The 23,966-nt window shown below is 41.7% G+C and overlaps 2 protein-coding genes across 5 annotated transcripts; one reads left to right on the forward strand and one right to left on the reverse strand.

Moving 5' to 3' along the window:
* Positions 1–8,316: 8,316 nt before the first annotated feature.
* On the forward strand, positions 8,317–21,139 carry LOC138197411 (uncharacterized). Of its 4 annotated transcripts, none has more exons than XM_069148223.1 (17): positions 8,317–8,677; positions 11,348–11,379; positions 13,546–13,578; positions 13,712–13,807; positions 14,331–14,363; positions 14,472–14,507; positions 14,871–14,912; positions 14,991–15,040; positions 15,237–15,289; positions 15,408–15,634; positions 16,012–16,265; positions 18,009–18,134; positions 18,330–18,465; positions 18,678–18,725; positions 18,818–18,889; positions 19,066–19,368; positions 19,837–21,139. In XM_069148223.1, the coding sequence occupies exons 1-17, from the start codon at positions 8,649–8,651 to the stop codon at positions 19,863–19,865; spliced, it is 1,599 nt and encodes a 532-aa protein (XP_069004324.1). In that variant the 5' UTR covers positions 8,317–8,648; the 3' UTR covers positions 19,866–21,139. The 4 variants fall into 4 exon arrangements, with proteins under 4 accessions (XP_069004324.1, XP_069004323.1, XP_069004325.1 ...); XM_069148222.1 differs by lacking the exon at positions 8,317–8,677 and adding an exon at positions 8,688–8,805; XM_069148224.1 differs by lacking the exon at positions 8,317–8,677 and adding an exon at positions 8,688–8,805 and having other exon boundaries at positions 13,712–13,765.
* A 76-nt stretch (positions 21,140–21,215) lies between these two features.
* Positions 21,216–23,363, reverse strand: il12a (interleukin 12a). Its single transcript, XM_069147328.1, has 7 exons — positions 23,345–23,363; positions 23,026–23,171; positions 22,851–22,937; positions 22,526–22,567; positions 22,157–22,300; positions 21,968–22,009; positions 21,216–21,778 (listed from the first exon to the last, which is right to left on the reverse strand). Exons 1-7 carry the CDS (start codon positions 23,361–23,363, stop codon positions 21,638–21,640), a joined length of 621 nt encoding a protein of 206 aa, XP_069003429.1. The 3' UTR covers positions 21,216–21,637.
* Between the last annotated feature and the right edge of the window lie 603 nt (positions 23,364–23,966).

Here is a 23,966-nt window from a genome sequence, read left to right on the forward strand (position 1 = left end):
TTGGTCACTCTAATTACACACAAGTAAGCAATTATGTAGATACGATAATAAACAATGTATTAAAATACAATCCTCTGCTTATTCTCTGTTGTTTATCTTCATTCTCTACTTTACTTTACCTCCTCCTCAAGTCTGTTTCTGACCAACAACATCCTGCCCTTATTTCCCTTAAAATCCACCGCAAAGTGCTGTGCTTGTGTGAGTAAGATTGATTGAAAGCATTTTCTCTTTATCTCTCCCCCTCCCTCAATCCCCTCCCCCCCCCTCCTTTATTTCTTGTTCTCTGTCCATCCATGAGCAGCTTTTAGCAAACACATCAAACTAATTGGAGACCTATTACATCCCAAAAGAAACAGAATAGAACAAGTGTTCTTAATAATGCTTTGTATATTTACAGAAAGCAGAGTTTCCGTCAGGAGATTTGAGTCCTCTATGTACACAGAGGAAGAAACTAATACTTGTAGACAGATGTAGAAGAGGAGAGAGAGGAAGTTTATACAAAACAAAGCTGTTAACACCAGCCAACACCAGGGCGACTGTGCTCCCGTTCCATTAATTCACACAATAATTTGATAAGTTTCAGTCTTCTGTGTGGCCAACAATTACAGTGATAACTCTGAATATACTATATCTCTGGAAGAAATGTGCTGTGCTGTATGCTTCCATTAATCTGGCACAAAGGTCTCTTGTATTGTGCTTAATAATTCAGTCTTAAGGGGTCCATTAGCCCTGTGTCATGATGAATGGTAGCGTTCATTTTCACGTGTCAGAGATGTTGATGTATACGGCCTGCCCAACAGTCAATGTCACGGTTATCACGTTTGCATTAATTATGAAACAAAGAAAGCTTTGTCAGGCCTCTGGCTTTGTTAATGGACCCACTGATGGCTCTGGGTTTCGCTTTGTTTGCTCCAGAGCAGAAGTCACAACCTCAAGGTTACTGTCCTGAGACCAAGTTCAGCCTCTGCAGCATCTTTACTTGCTTTAAGGAAACAATGTCACATTTGCATGACATGATGTACTGATCGTAAAATATAACCAGGTGTATATCATCACGGCAGTGTGTAGCCTCCTCAAACATACATTATGGAAAGAATCTCTTTCTGGGTAAACATGTGTAGGAAGAGTTGTGTCTGAATTTGCAGACAATGGAGAGTTGATGCTTTCATTTTTGGCTTGTTTAATGTCTGAGTGTAAATTCTGTATCTGTGCAGGATACGTGTGTGGGTGTCATCAGCGTCTGTGTATTCCCATCAGCTTGAACTCTAATAAAAAGCAGGGCCTGCAGTCAGTGTGGATTGTGTGAATCCAGAAAGTCCCACACCACAGCTATTTCACACCCACATACTTCCTCTAATCTTATCGCTCTGCTGGCTCGGAGGTCTTAAAGTGTTCGGACTGTGCGTGTTGAGAGTACAGAGCAACTGTATTTATGTTTTAGTTTGTTTGTGTGGGTGTCTTTGTAAAGTTTCAAGCATTGTTTTCTATTTTTTGCATCACTAGACTAAATGAGGTAGATCGAGACGAGATGGATGGAAGCCAGGATGGGTGACGTGGCACAGGTCCCTGCACAGTCTGACTTAAAGCGCTGCATAGATTTGATGCTTCTGAACAAGCATGTGGATGTGGTAACGCCTAGCAAATAGGTTTGAGCGAAAGTGTGCGCCTGTTACCTCAGTGTGGCTCGTTCTCTCAGCTTTGTGTAGTTTTTGGCGTGGAGATGAATCAGAATTCAGACTTCCTTTGAGGAGAAAGACTTTAAAAAACTGCTCTCGGAAGCCAAAAACTCCTCAGCTGAAGAGAGAGGGGTAAAACCCCTTTTCTGTCTCATGGGACTCACTCTCATTGCTCTTAATAAATCAAGAGGGTTGAGGGGTTTGTGCTGAGCTGGACGTTTTGACTTTATGAAGAATAACCTTATAAGGTTGCCCTTATGATGAGCTTAAGCCATAATAGACTGCTATCATTTAGACAGGTTTGATGGTTCATAGCAGTAAGTGATTTGACTCAGCATTGTTGCTTTCTTTTCAAATGGGAACATCTAGCTGCCAGGAAAGTTTTTATGTAGTGTACTATGAATCTTCCACTGTCTCTTTACCTTTTGGAAATACATTGCCACAGGCATAACTATATCCGGACACCCTGTGTAAAACCCTGTGTATTAATCAAGTGTTAATTTAGGGAAGACGTTTTACTCTTACTCGGCAGGAGCTGTTTTTCTGCTGCATCAAACTTAGTGTTGTTATCTAGTTAAGAGGACAGCAGGTTCTCTTCTCTATATCCCAGTATTGCACCAAAGCGAGTAATACACCAGAGGATACCAACTCAGTGTTACGTTTTGCATGGCCCAGGCGTGAAAAGCACACGCATGTGACCAGGGTCAAGCAGGGAGGTCATGTGACGGAGGTCATATGACCAGGGTCAGTGTAGGGATGACGTTGTGGATGGTTGGATGTGACAAATGCGGGACTCGTGCTCAAGACCATCAAAAAGCAAAAGTCAATGTAGATTTCTTAAGTTAAGTTTCGGTGCCTGAAACTAACCACGACATGTGTATCATGCTTCTGCGTGATACTGTGTGTCTTACTGTATTTACAGTTATGGTCGCTGCCTCTTTACTTTAGATTCTAATATTTTGCACATATCTACTGCACATACATTTAACCTCCAACAGATTTAATGGAGAGAGTTCTTATCAGAGGGAGGAGGCTGCGGAGTATTACCGAGCTGACGCACAGCTTTTCCAAGTCTGCTAAAAGCCCCCAACTGACCCCAAGAGCAAGGGTAACTTCATTTTTGCGTACAAGATAACCAGTCCACCACCCAGCTGCAGATGACTCAGTACTCACACACACATTTACACACACACACACACACACACACACACACACACACACACACACACACACACACACACACACACACACACACACACACACACACACCAGACAGACACCTGGAGGTTAAATATAGGATAAAGTTTTCCCATTCCCACATGTTTTGAGTGCAGGGGCGGAGGGCAGGGGATTTTTGACCCCCTGCCTCCGCACTACTGCGCTGAGTCACACTAAAAAGGGAGGGGAGAGAGGAGGGGGGGGTCTGTGTCTCAGGAGGTGACTAGAATACGGCTTTCAGCTTACCAAATGCCCACATTATATCCCAGGACTCGTCCTTCCGTGGCCCCTGAAAACACAGCGTTCCCTCGGGGAACTCTGGAAATAAGGCATCAGTAACATGGAGAGAAAGCAGGATGGATGAAAAAGAGAGGCCATGACACCACACACACTGTACAGAACGCTGTCAGGCTTAGCATGATGTAGAGCAATAAGGAGATGGTTTGTGTAAGGAACGGGAAGGTGTAAAATAATGTGAACAGAAGAGTCAACTCAAAGACTTTCAGCCAAGTTCCCTCGAGACCGTGCAGACATGAACTTCTCCTTTTACCCTTTGTTGCTTCAATTACGGCCTCTATTTCTATGTTATTCCCACCAGTTTTATGGATGTCCAGAGACAGGAAATCTGTTAATATGTGAAAATGCACAACAATTTAAGCCAACCCCCTCTGGTGAAAGGGGGAAGATTCTCAGGACCTTCTCTTAGGAGGACTGTGTAGGTGTCAAATTCACACACTAAAAGCATCAAGGACAGATGTCCCCTTACATCTTAGAAAACGTACAGTTTGCACATGATACAGAACTTAAAGATGTTTTTAGGACTCCCATGACTTTCGCAAAGAACTCAATCATCTAATCATTTCCGACTGCGTCCTTTAAATGTTGTCAAGATGCAAGGGTTGCCAAAAGTGGCAAATATTCCATGTCAAATTTCAGGAAAATATGTTTTGTGCAGGTCCACTCACTATAATATTAAAATACAAAATTACAACCTGGATAAGAAGATCTAACTTTGCAAGTTTGATATGACTTAGAGAATAGATATGATTTAATATAAATGAGAGAATGCAAACAGAAAATGATACTTCCAAATTTTTAAGTCAAGTAAAGAATGTTTTATTTTTTACATAAATAGTTTGGAAGATTGAGGTTTGAACTGTCAAACTTGGTTAAGGCTGATCGCATTGCTCCAGAAAATGTCCAGCCATATAAAGTGTGTAATACACCCGTTAGTCCACTAGGGGATATTGTGTCAGCGTCACGTTTGGCCTCGCTTAGGCACGAAAAGTACACGCATGTACGACCAGGATCAAAGATCGAGGTCATGAGATGGAAGTCGTGTGACAAAGTTCAAGGAGTCTTAAAGTCTGCAAAGCGAAGGTTGGGGGTGACTGGATGAAACAAACACAGGACTTTTAACCAGGGAGAAAAAATGCCATTCCTTGCATAACGTATTTAACTTACGCAACATACGTTACGTAACTAATGTGATCAAATATAACATTACTTGCCTAAAATTACTTATTTGAACCACAACGATGATCTTTTCCTGACTCTAACGAAGTAGGTTTGGCGCTACCCCTAACCAAACTGCGACCTTGTCACATTTAGCCCGAACCATTGTCTAACCTAACCAAGTACTTTGTGTTCCTAAACCTAAGGCACCTTACTTTTCATGGCCAGGCGAGTATCCTCCAGTGGACTGGAATGTCTTAACAACTATCAGATGCATTGCTTTGAAGTTTTGATGCCCAGAGGACAATTCCTACTGACTTTTCCCCAGAGTGACACCATCAGGTCAATTTTTGTGGTTTTGAATAAAATGTCTTAACTGCTGTCGTGGGGATGTCCATAAAATTTGGTTTAGACATTCATGACCCCTTTTTAATGATGGTTTATATTAAATTTGGTGATTCCTCAACACTAAGTCAAAAATGATCATGATAAATAATAAGATAATATTTCCATCAGTCTCAGCTGTACACTTCCATCGCACATTAATCTTTTTTTTCATTCACTGTAATATCTTTAGCCTTGAAAAACTGAAAATACATTTTTGAAATTCATTCCCTACGTCAGCTTTGGGAAGAAAGAGATCATGTCAAACAGCTTTTCAGATACCAGAGAAAACTCTGTTGCTGTTAGATCACATTTTGCTAAACGTGACAAAAACAGTAATTTCAGAGTGTATTTTATCATCTTAGTGATAACACACCGAAAATAGAGAACAAAGAAGTGTAAAGTGTGTGGGTGAGATGAAGATATCCCACGGGACTCAAAACATCTCTACTCAAGAGGAAAGAAAAAAACAAGGGGATGGCAAACAGAGGTGACTGCTGAAAAACAACAAAATTTATATATATATATATATATATAAAAAAAAAAAAATAAAAAAAAAAATAAAAAAATCAAAGTTAAAGAACCAGCAAATACAGACAGCCTCGGACAATAAAAATGAACTCAAAGGGGGAACATCGTAGTGAGTGAAGTCACAAGTCATTGTTTCCATGTCCAGGAGTTATCTGCTGTTAAATCAACTTACACTGCCTTCCCTTGTCGATCTAAATCTCTTTATCTGGTCACACCACTGCTGTTTTGTGTTTTTTAATGCTTTCACATAGATTGCAAATAGAGGAATTTTCGAGAACTGCCAACTCTCCGGTCCGTACGTTAAACATTAAATAAGTTTGCCTCCAAAATCCCTCAGCCAAATGATTTCCGGAGCCTCTCCCATTGTCCCTATGCAAAGGTGTTGCTGTTTGTACCTGTTCACCTCCCTCCAGCTGCTTTCTGCAGGCACAGCCCCTTTGTTGCTGTGGATCTCTCCAGTGATAACTTAGCCCTAACGGAGAGATGGCCCATTGAAACTGAAAGGATATGGCGTTCCTCATTTCCAGAGTAAGAGGACACCTTTTGTTTATTTGTGTGTGTGAATACATATATGTTATAAAGGGAAGGTTTGAGCACCAAGCTATGGGTTTCCTTCCTCCCTCATGTCGTATCTTTATGTGGGGGCGTGCATGTGTGTTATTTTGAGTGTGCGTCTATGTGATGGATAATGAGGTCTCGTATTAACCCTCTAGGGTGTGTGACATCATCGTTTCCAAACAGGCTGGTCGATCCATATATATATATAAAAAGCCCAGTCATAATACGTACACACACGTACACACGCTCACACACACACGCACGCACGCACGCACGCACGCACGCACGCACACACACACACACACACACTCACAATGACACACTGTTTTAAATGAGCCACAGATGAGGGAAAGCCAGACGTTTCCCAATACCTGTTTTTAAAAATATATCTCGGTTCAGTTTCTTATGATTACCACACAAACAGATTTTTGTTTTGTTTTTTGAAGTCTTTTTGGATTAAGTTCATGTCAAGACTCAACACTTTACTTGACCTGCAAATCTTTCTAGTTTATCAATACTTATTAGGCTAACTACAACAAAAATCACTACTTTTTTGAAAATGGAAACAGTGCATGAATGTGCAGGTGCAAGATGCTGCTCAGCAGTTTTAGATTTTGGTGACAGGGCTCTAAAGATGACTGTGTTGGTTTGTCAGACTGGAATATCTCAATTTAGTAGTTGTATTTAGTAGATTCAGAGGATTCAGATGACATTTTTTTTAGTCATTCAAGACTCCCAGCAGATGAATCCCTGTTGATTTTGGTGATACCCTGACTATTCCTTTAGCGCCCCCACCAGGTCAATGTTACCTTTTATCCAGTAAAAAATCTATACATACAAGAGGGTGGACATAAAATTTGACATTTCATGGTTCCCAGATGATGTATCCAACTTGACACTGATGATGTCCGAATGTTTCCTTCAGCTCCACCACGAGGTTCACATTTGTGGTTTTCAAATATTTGATGGATGTGTTTTCAGACATTAATTTTCCTGTGGGGATGAACTGTATAATAGTAACTGTAACTTTGATGATCTCATTTTCTGTAGCACCACCAGGTCAAACCTGCTAAACTAACATTTTGAGCAAGGAGTAAATGTCAGAACATGAACACAGTGAACACAGTAAAGTTGCGTTAGCTTTGAGCTCAAAGTGTCACTTTGCCCTGTGTGGTTGTCGATTCTTCATCTTGCTAGACATTCCTTTGTCTGAGATCAAGTCCTCTCAGCTTTTTGTCTCAGGTCAAGCTGAGTCAAGTCTTACAGCAGACTAGTTCATATCAAGGCCTCATTTTTATGACTCAAGTGATAATATCACATTTCAAATGACTTGAAGGACTCTTCTTATTTTCTGCCTGTATTTTGATATTTTCCCTGTCTTGTCATCCACCCATGCTCCTGACCTTCCCTGTCCTCTTCTCCTTTCCCCCACTCTTCCACTGCTCTCTCTTTTATCTCCTCTGGTTTCCTGAGGTCTTGGGGATATCGTCTCGCCACTGAGTCTGATGTTGAGCTGTCTCTTCTTGCTCAGAGGAGTTGATCTCTCCCTTTAGACTCTGAGACTTGGATAATATCCCTGTTGGTCTGTGGCGTCTCTCTCCCTCTCTCCCCTCTGCTGCCTGCAAACCACATATCCATTCGTCAAGTTGGACAAGTGGATGGAGGGAGGAGAAAGGGAAAAGATCAGTGAGTTGAAGATCAATAGGAAAGCCCTTGATCCTTCACTCAGTCATTCCTCCCACTGGACATCCCAGACACTCAGACAGCTCTCCCTCCCTTTTCTGCTCTCTGCTGGACACTCAGCTTTTATGCCATAGATGGATACTGGCCCTCTTTTATTCCTCTAACATTTCACTTCAACTATGTGGTTTGCTGACACTGATCAGTCCACGCATCAGTCACATGAATCAAGTTTGAATGGGCCTTCTGCCTCTGGGATAATTTAGGCCCAGATGGTTCTGCTGCCGAGTTGTTTCGTTGTCTGATGTGACATCTGGTGGTACCTTCCGGTAGGGCAGGATTTGTATTTCTTCCCGCTCAAATTGACCTAGTTGCACTGTAGAGGGCTGGCTGCTCCTTTCAGTGTGCGTGTGTGCGTGTGTGTGTGTGTGTGTGTGTGGGGCGCGTGGAGGGGGGGCGAGGGGGGGGGGGTCTGTATCAACTGATACAAAACAGAGATGTAGACCATGCTGTATGCATGTTAGATATAGAGATTGTTAATTGGTTTCACTTTATCCTCTGTTATTATTTGAAAACACATGCAGCTGATTTAAGTCATATTGGCGTGTAACAGAAACCTCTCTTAATCACAGATTTACTATTGTATTGTTGATGTATTAAAAAAAAAAAAACGTTGGAAAGTCCGGCTGTAAATAATCAACACGAATTTACAAAGGCCGCGTTGAAGGCGGGACGCTTCACCACGCCCACACGCTCACTCGCGCGCGTCCGCGCGGTGCGCCGCAACTGCGCAGCAGCGCCGATCACGAAAGCCGCTTCGCGTTTTTAGACCCGCGCAGTATTGACGCCAACACGGTGTTAGCGATCTGCAGCGTCTCCGTCGCTTGCGCGCAAAAAACGAGCGTCCGCGAAAGGGAAACGAAACATCCACATCCCCGCTGCAGAACAAAGCCCGCCCGCCTTGCATGTTTCCTTTTTGGAATTGGGGGAAAACAATGAGCTCCTCTTTTGGGTCAACGTGCTTCGTTACGCTTTAGGGTGCGCGCTGACTTTTAACAGGACACGCGAATTGAAGGTTGTTCGGGCACCGCTGACCATGAAAGCGCCAACTGCAGCTCAGAGCTTTAACGAGACACTGATCGGCGGATGAGAGGATCGCGTCGCCTTTCGTTCAGGTGCTTTTTTTTTTTTTTTTTTTTTTTACGCGCGGCCGCTGCTCGGCGGGGACCAGCAGAACGTAGATTACGCAGAGGATGGTGGCGGAGATGGCGAGCTGCGGTGCTGCTTGTCATCTGGAAGACGGGTAAAACTTCTTTTTTTTTTTTTTTTTTTCTTGTCACCGCGAGGAAAACGGTCGAAGTGTTGGGAGTCTCGGGGCGTTGCGTCGGTGTTTGTGTGTTTGGGTGGTTTTGGATGTCTGCAGCGGACGCAGCGCTGAAGTCGCTCGGCGTCCGCACAAGGAAGTGCTCGCTCGGGGCTCATCTCTTCGCGTATTGGGGAAAATGCCACTAACTTAGTCCTCGCTGCCTCAGGTCGCAAACGCACACACGAAAGGCGGCTGTAACTCAGCGCGGATCCGGAGAGATCTCTTTGTTGACGTTGTCGCTCGGCTTCACGCTGTTGACTCGCCGACAACAACAACAACAACAACAACATCAATCATGCTGTTTGAGGAGAAAGTTGCACGCGCGAGTTTTATGCGAATGATGATGATGATGATGATCCAAACATCTCTTTCACTAATAATTGAAGGGTCGTTTAGTAAACGCTGCCAGCTGTGACAGGAGAGACAATGACCACAAGTGTTAATGTCTCGTCTAACCCTCTCCTCACTGCAAACACATGGAAACACTAAACTTCCTCCTTATCTTTGTTATTATGGTTGATGATGCTGTAAAACACGTTTAACACGTTATACATGTTGTTGTTGTTGTTTTTTTTAATCAACATGTAGTCCCATTTATATTTGTTTGTTTCCTGTTTTAAAAACTCAGGATAGTCCTCGTCTGATCATCACTTTCTTTGTTGTTCACTATTGATGTCGTATTGTGAACCACACACAGGTGAGGTGATACTGATGACTCATATGCCTCAGTGAATACTATTGTGCTGTCGCCCGGGCAACAACAATTGAACAATAAAACGCAGGCCCTTTTAAAAAAAAAAACAAAACAAAAAAAACATCCGAAGAAGAAATGAATGCCTGCAGCAACTTTATTTGAGAAGCAGTAGCAGGTCAAAGTCAGATTACCATAGTTGTATAAAGGTGTGAGCCTCGAGGCGCCATAAACATAAATGAAAGCAGTAAATAATGGCCGAAGGTTGCAGAGGTCAACGGTATTTTGGTTGCGCACTGACTTGACGGGTTGTTTATCTCCGCGCAGATGTTCCGCTCAAAGCACCGTGTTTATAGGACGTTGTGGGGGGAAACACGAGAATGTTGTGGCGTTTATCTCTCAGCGGAAACAAGACCGAGGACCCTCGCACAGGTTCCCGTCAGGAGGAAGATTTAAAAAAAAAAAAAAAAAAAACTCACGCAAGGGAGTGTTTTTCCATTGATTGAAAACATTTGAGCGTCGAAAAAGTGAAACTTTGCTCGCAAAGGATGAGGCGATTGCCACGGCGACTGACGAGGCTCAGCCTCGCCGCTGCTGCTGGCGTGACTGAGTTTGGCAGAGGTTTTCAGCGGGCCGACCTTGAAGAGGAGAACACGGTGTTTCCTGGGCAGATGTTTGAAAACAGGAAACCGCAGCTGCTTATCAGGATTCACAGACTCAAATAAAAAAAAAGATCCCCTTTCGCTCTGGTTTGATCTCTCAGTTTTCTTCATCCGTCGTCTCGCTTTTGATCACAAAGTTGTGTATTTTTTTTTTTTTTTTTTTTTTACCTCTGAGTGGGAGAAACAGGACGAGAGCGTTTACTTTGTCACGCCTGCTGGTGGTGAACTCGTTCTTCTTGTGGGGTTGGCTCTCTCTCTCTCTCTCTCTCTCTCTCTCTCTCTTCCTCCCTGCAGCAGTTCAGGCGTGCTGCCGCTTGTCGACCGCGTCAACAGGTTCCTCCGCTCTTCCTCCATAAATGATCGCACTTTGTTTGACTCGGATCATTGCCAGTTTTGATGTACGGCATTCCTGAACAGTCGCGCGTGTGTAAGCGTGTATATATGCAGACATTTTGAATAGTCTTGGAAGAGCTGGTGTTTGATGGTCTGCTGTGCAGGGCTGGAATTACTGTCACGTTATTAATGAGAATATTATTTGATAAGTGAAAGCACATTATTGCAATGAATGCTCAGAGCAATGCGATGTGTCCTCGTGTAATGTGTAAAATACATTACTCGGAATCAGTAATTTACCCCAAAATTTAATTCATAACACTATTTGATCTTATTTTTAATTTTTTTTTTTTTTGTTTTTTGAAAATGACATCACTGAAAGTAGATAGTCGTTGAAGAATCTTGTTTTCTATGCCTGACGCCGTTATGACAAAGGTGTCCGTATGAATCGGAGCAGTTTTGTTTTAAAGGGAAAAGTAGCCACCCGGTATCTTTCCAGTCTCATCAACACGGCTCTGAAAGTGTGTCAGACTGGACGTGTGTCTGGGGAGCTGATTGGATGATACATCTGTCATTGCGCAGGGCTGGCTTGGTCTTAGAAGTGTGAGAAAGTCGTTGTACAGAGTTCCTGTTTTTCTAATTCACTTCCTGTACCTGTTAAATAGCAGAAGTGGTGCTCTGCTAAGATCCTGCAGCTGCAGGCAGCTCAGCACCATCATTTTCAACCTCGCAGTTCATGGTGAGCTACTGTTTGATTTCCAGTAGTCTGAGTGTTATCTCTTCTGCCCCACAGAGACGGAGATGTCCCAGCGCCTGATAAAAAAGGTAAACGTCAACTAATTTTCATTCCCTCTCCCTCCTCTCACTGTCTGCTGCTCATCCTTCTTTCAGTTTGTCACCGTGCCCATGCAGCTCTTCGTCTGTCTGTGTCGGTGATTGTGCAATGCACCCTGCTCTGACTCCTTTTATTGTTTAAAAAGAGTTAATCCCTGTCTATTATCTCTCACTGCTTTGGTTCCCTTCCTCCTTTTCTTTATTCCATCCCATCCATGGCTCCTCTCACTGTCTGGCCTCCCTGCTTTTCCTATTATTTGCATTAAAGGGCAGCAAAATGCACCCACAGTCATTTCCATATTCAGAGTTTGGTTTTAATAGTGTACACCGATACACCAAATGTTGTTCGCTGTTTCAGAATTTAGTTTCTTTAATATTTGATTTTTTTTTTTTCTGGTGAAATATCAGATCATTTCTCAACCTGAGGCCTCTAAAAATATACATATATATTTTTTTTACACCAATTATATTAAATCCACTCAAGACGCTGGGAGTATGGATTACGGATCTAATACAGGTGCTCGATTTTTCTCACACTGAAAACTTGCTTATCTGACCGTATGAACTTTTTTGGGATCATTTGAATGTTTTCATGCAACCAAAATTTTTTTCCAACCTTACATACATTTTACAATTTTAGTGTAGATCTTAAAGATTCCAGTGACGCATAAGCTTTCGGCTGAATTAGGGGAAATGCGTATTAAATGATTCACAAGAAGTTTTCCAAGTCATTTTTTAGACCACATAAAGTATCAATGAAGAGTCTGACCAAGCTAATCAACTCTGTATATGACTTAATCAGTGAGGAGTAAAGTATTTTAACAACCTTCCAGCTACCTAAAAGGAAAACTGTTGGAAATCTGTGTTAAGGAGACACGTCTAATAGAACCTATTAACTTTTTTTTTTTTTTTTTTTTTTTTTTTTTGCCCTTTGTTCTACTATGATTTTAGACCAGCAGATGGCAGGCAACACCCGTGAATACTATCCAAACCTCTGAGGCTTTACACAACTCTACCTGTGTGTGTGTGTGTTTGCTCTCCACCTTGTTTGTCAGTCTGATGAAGGGCAGCAGCCATGCCAGAGTGAAGAAGAGGGATGCCTGCTGGCTGAGTAGGGAAGCAGCAGCAGAAGCAGCAGCCGAAGCAGAGAAAGAGATTGGCCATGGGAGGCATATGAGGACAAGGAGAGAGGAATTGAGGAAGCGGGTGCAGAGAGAGGTGAAGCAGACAGATTGAGCGGAGAGAGATTGATGAGGGAGGTGCTGTGAGTAGAGCAGCGACGGCAGCATCTGCTTGTTAGTCTAAGATAGAAAACTCTGTGTGCCAGAGAGGATGGGCTCCATCCATTAGCCAGCCAGGCAATCAGCCAGATGGCCCAGTCCACGGACATTCACTGCTGCTGGGAAGAGAGGCGAAGCAGGTCCTATGGAAGCATCCATATAAATGTGCCAGAATGTTAATGCGTGGCACTTATCACAGGCTCTTTCTCAGGGTGCCACGGTTCAGCTACGAGGAATGATGCATAGGTAAAAGCTGGTAGCGTAATTCAGCTGTGCTCAGGGCTTTTTTTTTTTTTGGATGACTAATATAAATGAAGACTTAAAAAGAATACAAATCTGTCAGTAAACTAAATCTGGAGGTCTTAGTGGGGCTGCACCTGTGTTCTTATTCTGTTCTTACTTTCTGACACTGAAATGTATGTCACTTCAATCTATTTTTACTTTATTTACTCATGTTAGGAAAGTCTGAAACAATGTCAGCGTTGAGCACTTGAGGTTTTCTCTGCAAGTTGGAGCATGACATATTAGAAGTAAACAGAGTGTGACGATCTGTGCGTTCTCTCCCTTCACATAGTATCGTGTGCGATTTGTTTCTGGTTCCTGTTCTGGTTATATTAACATATGAAACTCTGAGTAGCATTACTCTTCCTGACACCTCTAGCTGGTAATGCATCAGCTGCCGGGCAATATCATAACCACAGAAATGTGCTAATGAAGTGGTGTAGTTCCCCTAATGGTGATGATGCTGTGGTTAGCAACAATAGTATTCATAGGCGTGAGCAATAAGATGGAAATATACAAGGACCTTTTCTCACATGTTGACATTGCTCAGCTTTAACAGACCACTTACCTCAAAACAATTACTGATTTGTTACAGATATCCTGACGGAAAGCGACAGCACTAGTTCAGGTAAGCAGAAATATCACACCACAACACTTTACAGTTAAACCTTCGTGGCATCAATCCCTTTTTACTAATTGGAAATCAGTCCAGAGGTTGCAGCTCTCTCACGTGGCCATTTGCATATTGATTTATTGAACAGAGAACACGGGGACGTCCACTGAGGAGAGTTCAGAGGAGGAGGAGGAGGATTCTGGTGAGAGACACACTTTGGACTGCTGTATCACAGCTCATACCTGTAAGGAATGGTTTGCCATTTTGGGTAGTAAGATGAAGACATTTTATACAGTCATTATTTTATGGTAAACATGAAGCTGCAGGCAGAAAATGTGATCTTTGTTTTGCTTAAAAATGGAAACGGAAACGGATCCACTGCTTTCGTCCCAAAGGGTAAAAAAAAAAAAAAAAAAAGAGTCTGTCTACAAGTACTAGAGTTCATTACAAACATCATGTACAAAACAACAACAAAAAGAAGGTTAAAATGAGGCCCAGCAGCAGTGACTTCTTGTCATCATTGTTGGAACAAATGAGAGAAATAGTTTTAATTAGTGAGGCAGATTGTGACCTTTTGACAGAACCACGCTGTTTATTCTGCTCCCACTCTTTGTGCGAGCTAACCAGCCGCTGGCGGTAGCTTCATATTTACAGACACTGCCTGATCTTTTTCATCTTAAGTCTCAGGAATATGTGAGCACATTTTGAACCTTTAATTTCTCTGTTCCTGTCTAATCTCTTCCTCCTTGTGTTTCAACTCTCACCAGCAGGCGGTGCTGAGCAGGAAGGAGAAGAGGAAGGTAAGGACCACATCCTATAATCCAAATCAAACTATAAAATAAGTAAGACATGAAGTGAACATAACTGGAGACACCTGACTACATTTATCTCCCTCATTTTCTTCGCAGACAATGAAGAGGCCGATGCAGAAGAGTCTGAAAATAGTAAGACACATCATGAAACCAAATGTTTGTTGAGACCTGCGACTGGTGTGCTCTCATTCTAACAAACTGTGTTGTTGTATACATGTGGACCGCCAAGTCTGCTTGTTGTCATGGTGAACTCTAGCCACAACCGCATCTTAATGGCTGTCATACTACATCATTATGCAGAGAAATGTCGGGCTGTGCTGGCTTTTTCCGAGCTCAGGATTTGACACCTCGCTGAGCCCCGCCCTCACGTACAACCAAAAAAAACTGGCACACGATGGGCCGTTTGTGAAGGGCGTCTGCCGGAGGTTTCACATACTGCAATATACTGTAAGATTTTCGTATGATAACGTGGCTGTGAATGATGTCACCCTCTAGAGGCAGACGCTGGACCTGGAGCAGAGCTTTTAAATGGGAAAGGTAAGCAGCTCACAGCAAGATGTGTTGGAGAACACTGCACATAGTGTCAGCTGACTTTGTTGTCATTCGTCCTGACAGAGGAGAAGTACTTCAAATTATGCTGTGAAAAATGCAAAGCCGTCCATCAGGTGAGCTCAGAAATGTTATCTGACTAAATGTGCGGATTTGAAACGCCTGATACTTGTATAGTTGTATTTGACACTGCTCAGATATTGTGGAGGACCTTTGAGAAGCCTTAATTCCGTCCTCATTTTTACTTCTTTCAGTTTTTTTACGTGTTATTATCGTGCAAGTAAATAAACAAGCTGTGTGTGCTGTTGACAGAGCCACGGCAATGAGGTCGTTACCCCCAGGAGGATCTCCAAGGGACAGTTACAGTGAGTGTGACGTTGTGTCTCCGCAGCACATTCATACTGATAACGAGCACAATCACTGAGTGTGTGTGTGTGTGTGTGTGTGTGTGTGTGTGTGTATATTTGTGTGCGTGTGTGCTAGGGTGCAGCTGGAAGGAGAGGGCACGTATGAGTGTTCGGTCACAGGCCTGGTTTTCGAAGCGTCCGAGCGGGTTCTGGTGCGGTACTCAGTCTTATCCTGGTCCAAGTTTGGTGCGTTACTGCAGGACTCCTGGAAGTTGGCTGGACCCATCTTCAATGTGGACACGGTCAACAAGGAGGCGTCCGTCCTCAAGTCCATCCAGTTCCCTCACTCCGTCTGCCTGGCTGGTGAGACCGTTATTGCTGTCTCGGGCCTGTGTTTTTTTTGTCTTTAACATATGATTGTTAATTTGAGACGTTGACCTGGCCCACAAGATGATGTTATGAACATCGCCAACTAAGATATGACCTGGAGGATGTCATAAATGTAATTAAAACTTTAATTTCACCATTTAAAATAACAATTCACTCTTCCTTGACTAATTGATTTTGGTGCGAAAATAAAGCTAGAATTCTGGATGAATAAGATATCATCCATCTTATGGCCTCAGCACAAGAAATAATTACATGAATTAGTGCAGTTACGCCACATTAAAAAGGATCCGTGTGTAAAATGGTTCAATGAGGAGTATTCATCTTTCTTTTTCTCTATTATCTTGACGCAGATCCAGACAACGAAATGACATTCAGTGTCCTGCACATAAAGGCCAACCGTCCGTTCATCGAGCCGACAGTGGACCACTCGGGCAGCCACGTGAAGTGGAATGTGACGTCCCTGTCGCCCGTGGGTCCCATCATTCAGACCAGCAAGGATGTGGAGCACCACGGGGTGGTTCTGGTCTACAAGCAGCTCGGCAGTTACAACAACATCTACAGCTTCCACGTCTACCTGGCTATCAACAACTTGTCTGACACCAAGGTATCCGCTCATGAATGCTGTAAAACTCCTCATTGTTACAAGTGTTCTTCAAGTTGACTTCCTACTCCATATTTGACTTGTCTTTGAATATCTGTTCGAGCAGGCTTCTTAATCTGTTGATGCTCTGGCAATTTTACACGCGAGTGCGGCGATTGAGAAAAGAATCCTGCGTGTTTGCTGAGGAACGAGTTGAATTTCAGTATCTGTTCCTCAACGGTGATGGTGACGAAATCTCACAGTTCCATCACTGAATACAGTGTTTACAAGGTTAATGTTTGAGTGTCTGAATACATACACGCTCACATCTCTTCTGAAGACATTTCTTATGTATGTGGAAATAAAACTGTTTGCAATGGGCTACACTTTTCTTAAAAGTAGCACATTTTGTGTTTTAATTGTGAATTTCCTTCCTGTGCTGTAAGGAAATACCTTCCTTGCAGAAGTAGCACAAAGAAACATTCCATTCATGAGGCCATCGTTACTCGCCATGTTTTTCAATCTGAACTTTCAAACATGCTAAAACCCCAGCAAAATGCCTTACCTTTGCAGATATGAGTAAAAGAAACCAAACCACAGAATTAAAAGAAAAATGTTACTTTCACTTTTTGTTCATTTTTCACACTTCATAGGCAGCTGATTTCCATATTTGTATAATACATATGATCACTGGTATTAGGAGAGAAATGACACTCAAAATGGTCACAAATGCCAAATCCATAAGGTGTAAAATGATTTGTGCATATTTTTGGGTACTCAAAAAAATTGTGTCGCAGTCAACACAACAACCGAGTAATCCGCTTTTTTTCTTTACTGGCTGTTTCCCAGAAGAACATCAAGCCCACCACCGAGAAGTATCTTATTTAAACTACGTATTTACATTTAGATGCTACTGTGTAAAGAATGTAGTTGGCAAATGTATGTGTTCTAATCGGGGAACGATGAGATCATTTGTCTATTTAGAAAAACATCTTCCCACTTATATATCATTACACATTAATTCACTGAAAGTCTAAATGTCCCAACACTTGAACGCATCTTAAAACTCCACACACCAATGTAACGTTATCTGTGTGATCCATGCCCAATTAACAACATGTTATTAAAGAATGTCACAAATATTTTTATATGCAAGCAGCAAAAATGATCAGATCTGTGAAGTTCAAGTTAAGGATATTAAAGTATCCATATTTATTCAGGTTGTGATGTACCTATTTGTAAAATTGTTTTCCACGTATTCAAATTATTTGGTACAGTATTTGTGTGATGACTGGAACAAGCATTTGTGAGAATTCAAGTATAAATAGTTTTATGCATAAATCATATGATATCCATTTGTCACCACCCCGAGTCTCATTGCTCTCCATATAAGTGCATCACTTGAGTCTGACATGATATTAAAGCTCTTCTTTGTTCTGATGAAATCTCTCAGTAGGGGTGTGTCTGTGGTTTTGAGAGCGTGTGTGGTTAGGAGGATTCAGCTGGTGAATAATCAGAGTAGGTTTATTGTAAAAAAAAAAAAAGTACAGTTAATAATCTTTTCCCATATGATCGCTTCCTATGATCACATTATGTTGCTCTGGCCTGCAGTCATTCACCACAACTGGACTCTTGATTTTTTTTTTTTATTTTTATTTTTATTTTTTTTTTCGAGATGCCTTCAGCTTAGTCGTTTGTTGTCATCGTGAAGAAACTGACGGAGCCTCGACCTCCTCTTTGTCTTTCTGCTGTCTTCACGTGAACTAGGATGTCAGCAAACAGGTCCGAGGCTACAAGAACCGTTACATCAAGATAGACAAGCCTCCCACGTGTAAACTGTACGAGGGGACGTATCGCCTCCTCAGCGAGCCGGAGGGAGACATCAAACCTCAGGTGCGTCTCTTTGCGTTATACGCACGTGTGGCTGCTCGCTGCGAGTCATTCTGATGTTTTGAAACTATAAACACACGGTTATAGTGCAACTGTTGGCTGCAGCATTATCATCCTCATCAGCGAGCGAGAAGAAACATTTTGGGTCCATTACTCACCGACTACACAACTAAATTCTGTTCACGCGTCGCTTTGCAGGCCTTGAAATTCACCCTTGCAGTGACTAAGATGAAAGGCTACTTTGAAGCTTTCTTTGAGCAGCCCCCTCCTTTTACACTGTCTCTCATAGAGACTAACACCGAGGAGACTGTATGGTCCGCTACCATCAGAGAAGGTACCAGTGCATTTTATCTCTTACTCAAGATACTGCAGGCTTAAACAAACACCCAAGGTGTTGGAAGCTAAAACTAGGTTGAATTGGTTTGAAAAGTTTCATCACACATCTTTCTATGTTCATTGGAAATGAAAGCAACTAAATAAAATGTTCACTGGGCTTTTTTTTAGCTGGTTTGTAATTAGGTTTCTCCCACTACTCTCTTCTCTCAGGTGACTGTGTGAATAACACGGGAAATAAGCCCAGGAAAAGGACAAACAGTATGCTTCCTGTCACCTTATTTTATTCAGTTTCCCAACACTTGCTTTCAGCTCCTACAGGTGGACTCACATTATATTGATCTCTCTCGTAGGCAGACAGAGGAGCAGCAGCCCCTCAGAGGAGGAAACCGCCTGTAAAAGACCTCGCTCTCAGGACGAGTCAGGTGATTTTCCACATCTTTTTTTTTTTTTTTTTTTTTTTTAACTACTGATTTCTGAAGAACTTCAGGCACAACCTTGTTTTGCCACAAGCTGGTCAACAGTCCACACCTGCACTATTTCCAGATGCACGTCTGTCTAAAATAATAGCAAAATGACACCTGTTTGTGTTTTCCTGCAGATGGAATGAAAACTGTGATGACTCCGGGGAGTCAGGAGCTGAAAGCAATGTCAGAGAAGCAGCTACTGCAGGTGGCCAAGCAGCTCGGGAAGGAGTGGAAGCAGGTGGCCATCTATCTGGACTTGAACTCCAAGGATCTGGATGACATCCAGGCAGCAGAGAAAGATGTGACCATGCAGAAGCACAAGATGCTGCTGGAGTGGAAGAGCAGACGGCGGCTGGGAGAAGCCACGGCGTACCACCTGTGGAAAAGTGTGGAGGAGCTGGATGACTTACCAAATGAGGTTCATCAGACGCTGCGAGGTAAAACACTGCAGACTTACAATGATAATGATCATTTTGATAAATCATTCTGAAGTCCAACGCTCAAACTTTTGATGACTGTTAAATAACACCGGTTCACGTGGAAGCTGCTCGTTACAGCTTTGGTTGAATGTGTTTGTCAGCCGCGCATCAAGATAAGATTATTGTTATTATTATTATTATTATTACACAGTGCGGTGCTCGTCAGACTAAATGAACTGTTTCATGATATCACTCTAGTGGCTAACCCGGATTCAGATCTCAGGACATTTTTGTCAAGACCTTCTCTTATGGCAAGAAGATTGAAAGTTTAATGTCACCGGATGGTCCAGAATCTTTTCTGCTGTGCAGAACGTATGCTCAGCCAGATCAGTTGGCTGCTAGCTATGTAGTAGCTAATGTAGCTACACGACACATGTATGTAGTTCAGACAATTGATTATTTTGTTTTTGGTGTATGTATTTTCAGATATGATGGATAATCGAGCAGCTAAGTGAAAAGGGATATGAATTAAATCAGCTGCTGAACAACTGCTGAACCATCACCAGGAAAAAAAACAAAGATCTCAGGAATACAGCAAAGCAGCGTTGACCTGTGGACCAAACAGCAGCTCTTCCTTCAGTTTTTATTTCTCTTTTGAATATTTTCTAAACTTGAAACTGATTAGTTTGTATTTCTGCATTTCGTGAAAAGAGCCATTGTCCTTTTTTTAACAGGCATTTTCCCCAATTTTGTTCAAATGTGGTCTACCTGTGGTTCTGTAATGACTACAGAACAGACACACTGTACCAAAAGGTACTTTTGTTGTAGTCAGAATATGATGCTTTAAAATGACCGGTAGGGGTCATTGAGATATGTAATAGCTAATTATGTAGCCAGTAGCTGATGTTAATGTAGGTGCTGCAGTGTTGCAGCAGCAAAAACTGGGAAAAATCCAACCTATGCATTTTGTTTCACTTTTAAATGTTATTTTTTTTGGGACTTTTTATGAAACAATTAGGCATTACATGATGCATGTGACTGTCCAAAAATGTACGGACTGAATAACTGAACTGTTTTGGTGTCTTCGGCATTTTTATATTTGTGCACACTATGCTTGTACATACTTTTTTTTTTTTTTACCATCTTTTTCAAACATTTTATTTTTATTTTTTTACATCGTTTTATAGTTGGTTTTTTTTGTCTTTCTTTTGATAGCCATGACTCTAAAACTACATTGAATTGAAAGAGATCCAAAACTATGTATGTATTGTTTAACTTGAACTTGGCTTTACTTCCTGCCCTCCTGAGACTGTAACAAACATCTTGTGTATAAATCTTATTTGTGTATTTCACATTGGTACACTTTAGAAAAAAAAAAATCAGGGCTGAATTTAAATATTCAACTTGTCTGAATGCAGCTAAAAAACAGAAAACATTCATATATATTTGAGTAAGTTTTTTTTTTTAGGCTTATCTCCCGAATATGGAGCTTAAAACCAATTAAGATGACACTGTCAGCTCTATGTGGAGATCTTCCAGTTACCAAATCTGTAATCCAACATCTCTGCGGAAAAGATAGTGAACCTTTTGGCCTTTTCTTTGTCGATATTATGCAGCAATGTTTACATTCCCTAAATAGGGTTGCTTCTTTAAAAAAATATACAAGCAACAGTCCAGTCTGTACTTTTTCCTTTCCACTTGTTTCCTGTCATGTCAGAATCCCTCCGAAGACTTTTGGGATTAAGGTAAAGAAGCAAATGTTGACTGAATAAAACTAACGTAGTTCTTCTGTATGTTTCTTTTTACTTCATTCCTTCAATGTGTCGTCTATAATTACCAAAAAGAAAAAAGAAGAATCACTTCAACTTCGGCTCTTCATACGGAAAATACTTTATTATAAATAATAAATTACACCACAGTCCATCAAATAAATAAATAAATAAATAAATGTAATAAATAGAGCTTAAATAAATTAAATAAATACATTCCCCCAAATATTGGAATACATTTAGATTGGCCAACATGGCCTTCACAGCTAACCTTAGCAATCATTTGACTGTCCTTCAGCCATCACTGAGCGAAGAGGCTGGACTCGAGCCAGCTAGCTTATGCCTGAGCAGTATTCCTGCAGACAGTTGTGCAGCGGCGTAAAGCACTACTTGGTCTGTAGTTGTGAGTGATGGTAGTGAATCACGAGGACGGCTGGTTCAGTTGTGATTAATTAAAGAAGAAGAAATGTTGTGCTATTGATTGGAGGAGTGGTGATGTTGTCAAGGTTGCAGGATGTTTACTTCCTGTGGTCTCCGGAGGAGATGTAGCCTATGACGCGGTTGATGGTGATGGTTCGGATGTGGAAGCCTCTCAGTATCTTGCACATCTTGTGCCGGTTGTTGAAGGTGTTATCGCCCCACATCTGGGCAGCGTCCTCCTGTACAGACGGCAGAGAAGGATGCAGTGTGAATGCAGAGGAGTGAGCTGCCACTTTCGCAGAAAAACTAAGATTCCTGCATGTCTGGAAAAAAACCAAAAACCTCTCCGTCTGCACAAGGATTTGAAAAACGACTGAAAGACGAGGTCTAAATAGGGAACAAACAAAACAGAAGGAATAGAAACATACCTCTGAGGAGTCGTTCTCTCCGTTCGGGTTCAGGGAGCAGTTCTGTGTAAACCAAGGAAGATTTTGTCAGGCAACCTCCAAATGTAATTTCCCAGCAGATTTGTCTTACTTTTTGTTTTTTACATCGTGGCTAGTTTCTCCCGCTCTCTCTATATTTTTCTCTCTCCCACACGTGTACAATAAACACACCTTCCTCAGGCTCTGTATCATTCCCAGAGTGGTACCCAGAAGTGCACCTTCTATCTCAGGACTTCTGAGTGTGGAGTTCAGGTAGGACTGAATAACAGCGTCATAGTGGGCCAAGTCCTTCATGATGTTTCTCTGACATTCACTCTGTCAATACAAAAGCAAAAGCAAAAGCAAAAACATCAGACATCTGTTTTTACTCTTTGAAAATGCAAAAATGGTCAGAATATGTTTTTTAATTGGTATCGCGTAAAATGCCCCAAAAAATGTTAAGTCTTTTTAAAAAAAAATAAAACAGATACTGACAAACTAATTATTAACAGACAATATATCTGATCATCTTAAAAAGCATTTCATAAAAATACAGCATACCTCATTGAAGGATGAATTTCTTTGCACCATGCAACTTGTGTTCTGTGGAGGAAAACATTTTAAACAGAAGTTAGTTGGGCAATTTTGTTTCACGGGTCAAATCAGGATCTGGACTGTACACTGTTCATTAAAAGTGTTTAGTAAGTTGGAGGCAGCTGAGCTGACATTAAAAGACTTCAGACTATAATTTACATAATATATTTTATTTTTGAAAAATGTAAAAAAAAGATCATATTTTTTTTTTCTTAAAGACAAATCTTTATTTTGATTTAATAATAATTGTGCAAAAAATAACTGATACCACTGATTAATCAACAAATGTTACCCGAGTCAGAGTGGGTGCGCAAGCCTGCACGGTCTCCGTTTCACTCCTCAGCTCCACTTTATCAGATGTGATGCCATAACACAAAACCTGTAGCACAAAATGCTGTTATTAATCACTGCTAAAGGACAGGCAAGAAAGAAAGATACATAAATACAGAATTGGCAGAGATACTCACACTGTCGAGAAGCTCCGGGATATTCAGCAGGAGGCTCTTGAAGAGCGATGAGCAATGTGCATTATTGTCTGTAATCGGAGTGGGCAGCGGGACTGCGGTGGATGTGCGCCAGCTCAGAGTCAGCAGCAGCACGCAGCTGGCCAAGTCTGCATGAAAAGAGAAATAATCATCAACACATTGGTATTTTGGGTCCACAGGAGCCCTCAGATGTCCCACTTGCAAAATAAAACACAATAGGATAATATGTAAAAATAAATAAATAAAAAATAAATAAATAAATAAATATATATATCAGCCTAACACAGAGTCTCTGACTTACAGATATTAAAGTTTGCCATATTTCTTGAGACCTTTCACTGAGTCTGGTTAATCAGCAACACTAAGTTGGTGCCTCCTTGTCAGATGGCTTTATATGTATTCAAGGGAGATTCCCTCAGATAGCATGCAAGAGGTGTGCCAGCAAAAAAGAAAAGTAACGTCACACGTAATTTCCTCGTTGATATTCATTGGTTGAAAGAAAAAAACCGGGAAGTCTCGATTTTTGTTTCGGATTTAGAAAGAAAGTAGCGACGGGGAAAAGTAAACTGTAAGAGTGATGTAACACCGTGATTGACATTTTGCATGGTGATCTGACTAGGGATTTCTCAGTAGGTGCGGGAGTATTTTACTCCACACTGATGAATATCCACTGACATCATCTTTTTTTTTTTCTTCTATTTTCCAAAAAAAAAAAAAAAAGAAGAAAAAAAAAAGAAAAGCTGATTGATGCAGATTGGCAGGGCGCATTTTTTTGGGGTGCAACATCAACATGACCTGTGACATCTGGTCCCGTTAACCGCAGCATTCCGATGGGAGAGGCACGCTGCGTTTTATTGGCACGGGACTCGCCCTCCCTCAAAGTATGGGATGCATCTTATTGCACCTGTCAGTACAGCCAATAG

Source organism: Embiotoca jacksoni, unplaced genomic scaffold (assembly GCF_022577435.1).
Source record: "Embiotoca jacksoni isolate LCO1_2020_lvr unplaced genomic scaffold, fEmbJac1.0.p SCAF_14, whole genome shotgun sequence".
NCBI lineage: Eukaryota > Metazoa > Chordata > Actinopteri > Embiotocidae > Embiotoca > Embiotoca jacksoni.

What these genes read in the sequence shown, in the direction of transcription:
- LOC138197411 (XM_069148222.1), top strand. Translation starts at nt 8,756, where the DNA reads ATGGTGGCGGAGATGGCGAGCTGCGGTGCTGCTTGTCATCTGGAAGAC. An exon ending in AAGCGACAGCACTAGTTCAG is followed by an intron (nt 13,579 to 13,711) that starts GTAAGCAGAAAT and finishes TTTATTGAACAG; the next exon opens with AGAACACGGGGACGTCCACT. An exon ending in GGTTCATCAGACGCTGCGAG is followed by an intron (nt 19,369 to 19,836) that starts GTAAAACACTGC and finishes ATGTATTTTCAG; the next exon opens with ATATGATGGATAATCGAGCA.
- il12a (XM_069147328.1), bottom strand. An exon ending in GAAATTCATCCTTCAATGAG is followed by an intron (nt 22,301 to 22,525) that starts GTATGCTGTATT and finishes TTGTATTGACAG; the next exon opens with AGTGAATGTCAGAGAAACAT. An exon ending in GAGAGAACGACTCCTCAGAG is followed by an intron (nt 21,779 to 21,967) that starts GTATGTTTCTAT and finishes CCGTCTGTACAG; the next exon opens with GAGGACGCTGCCCAGATGTG.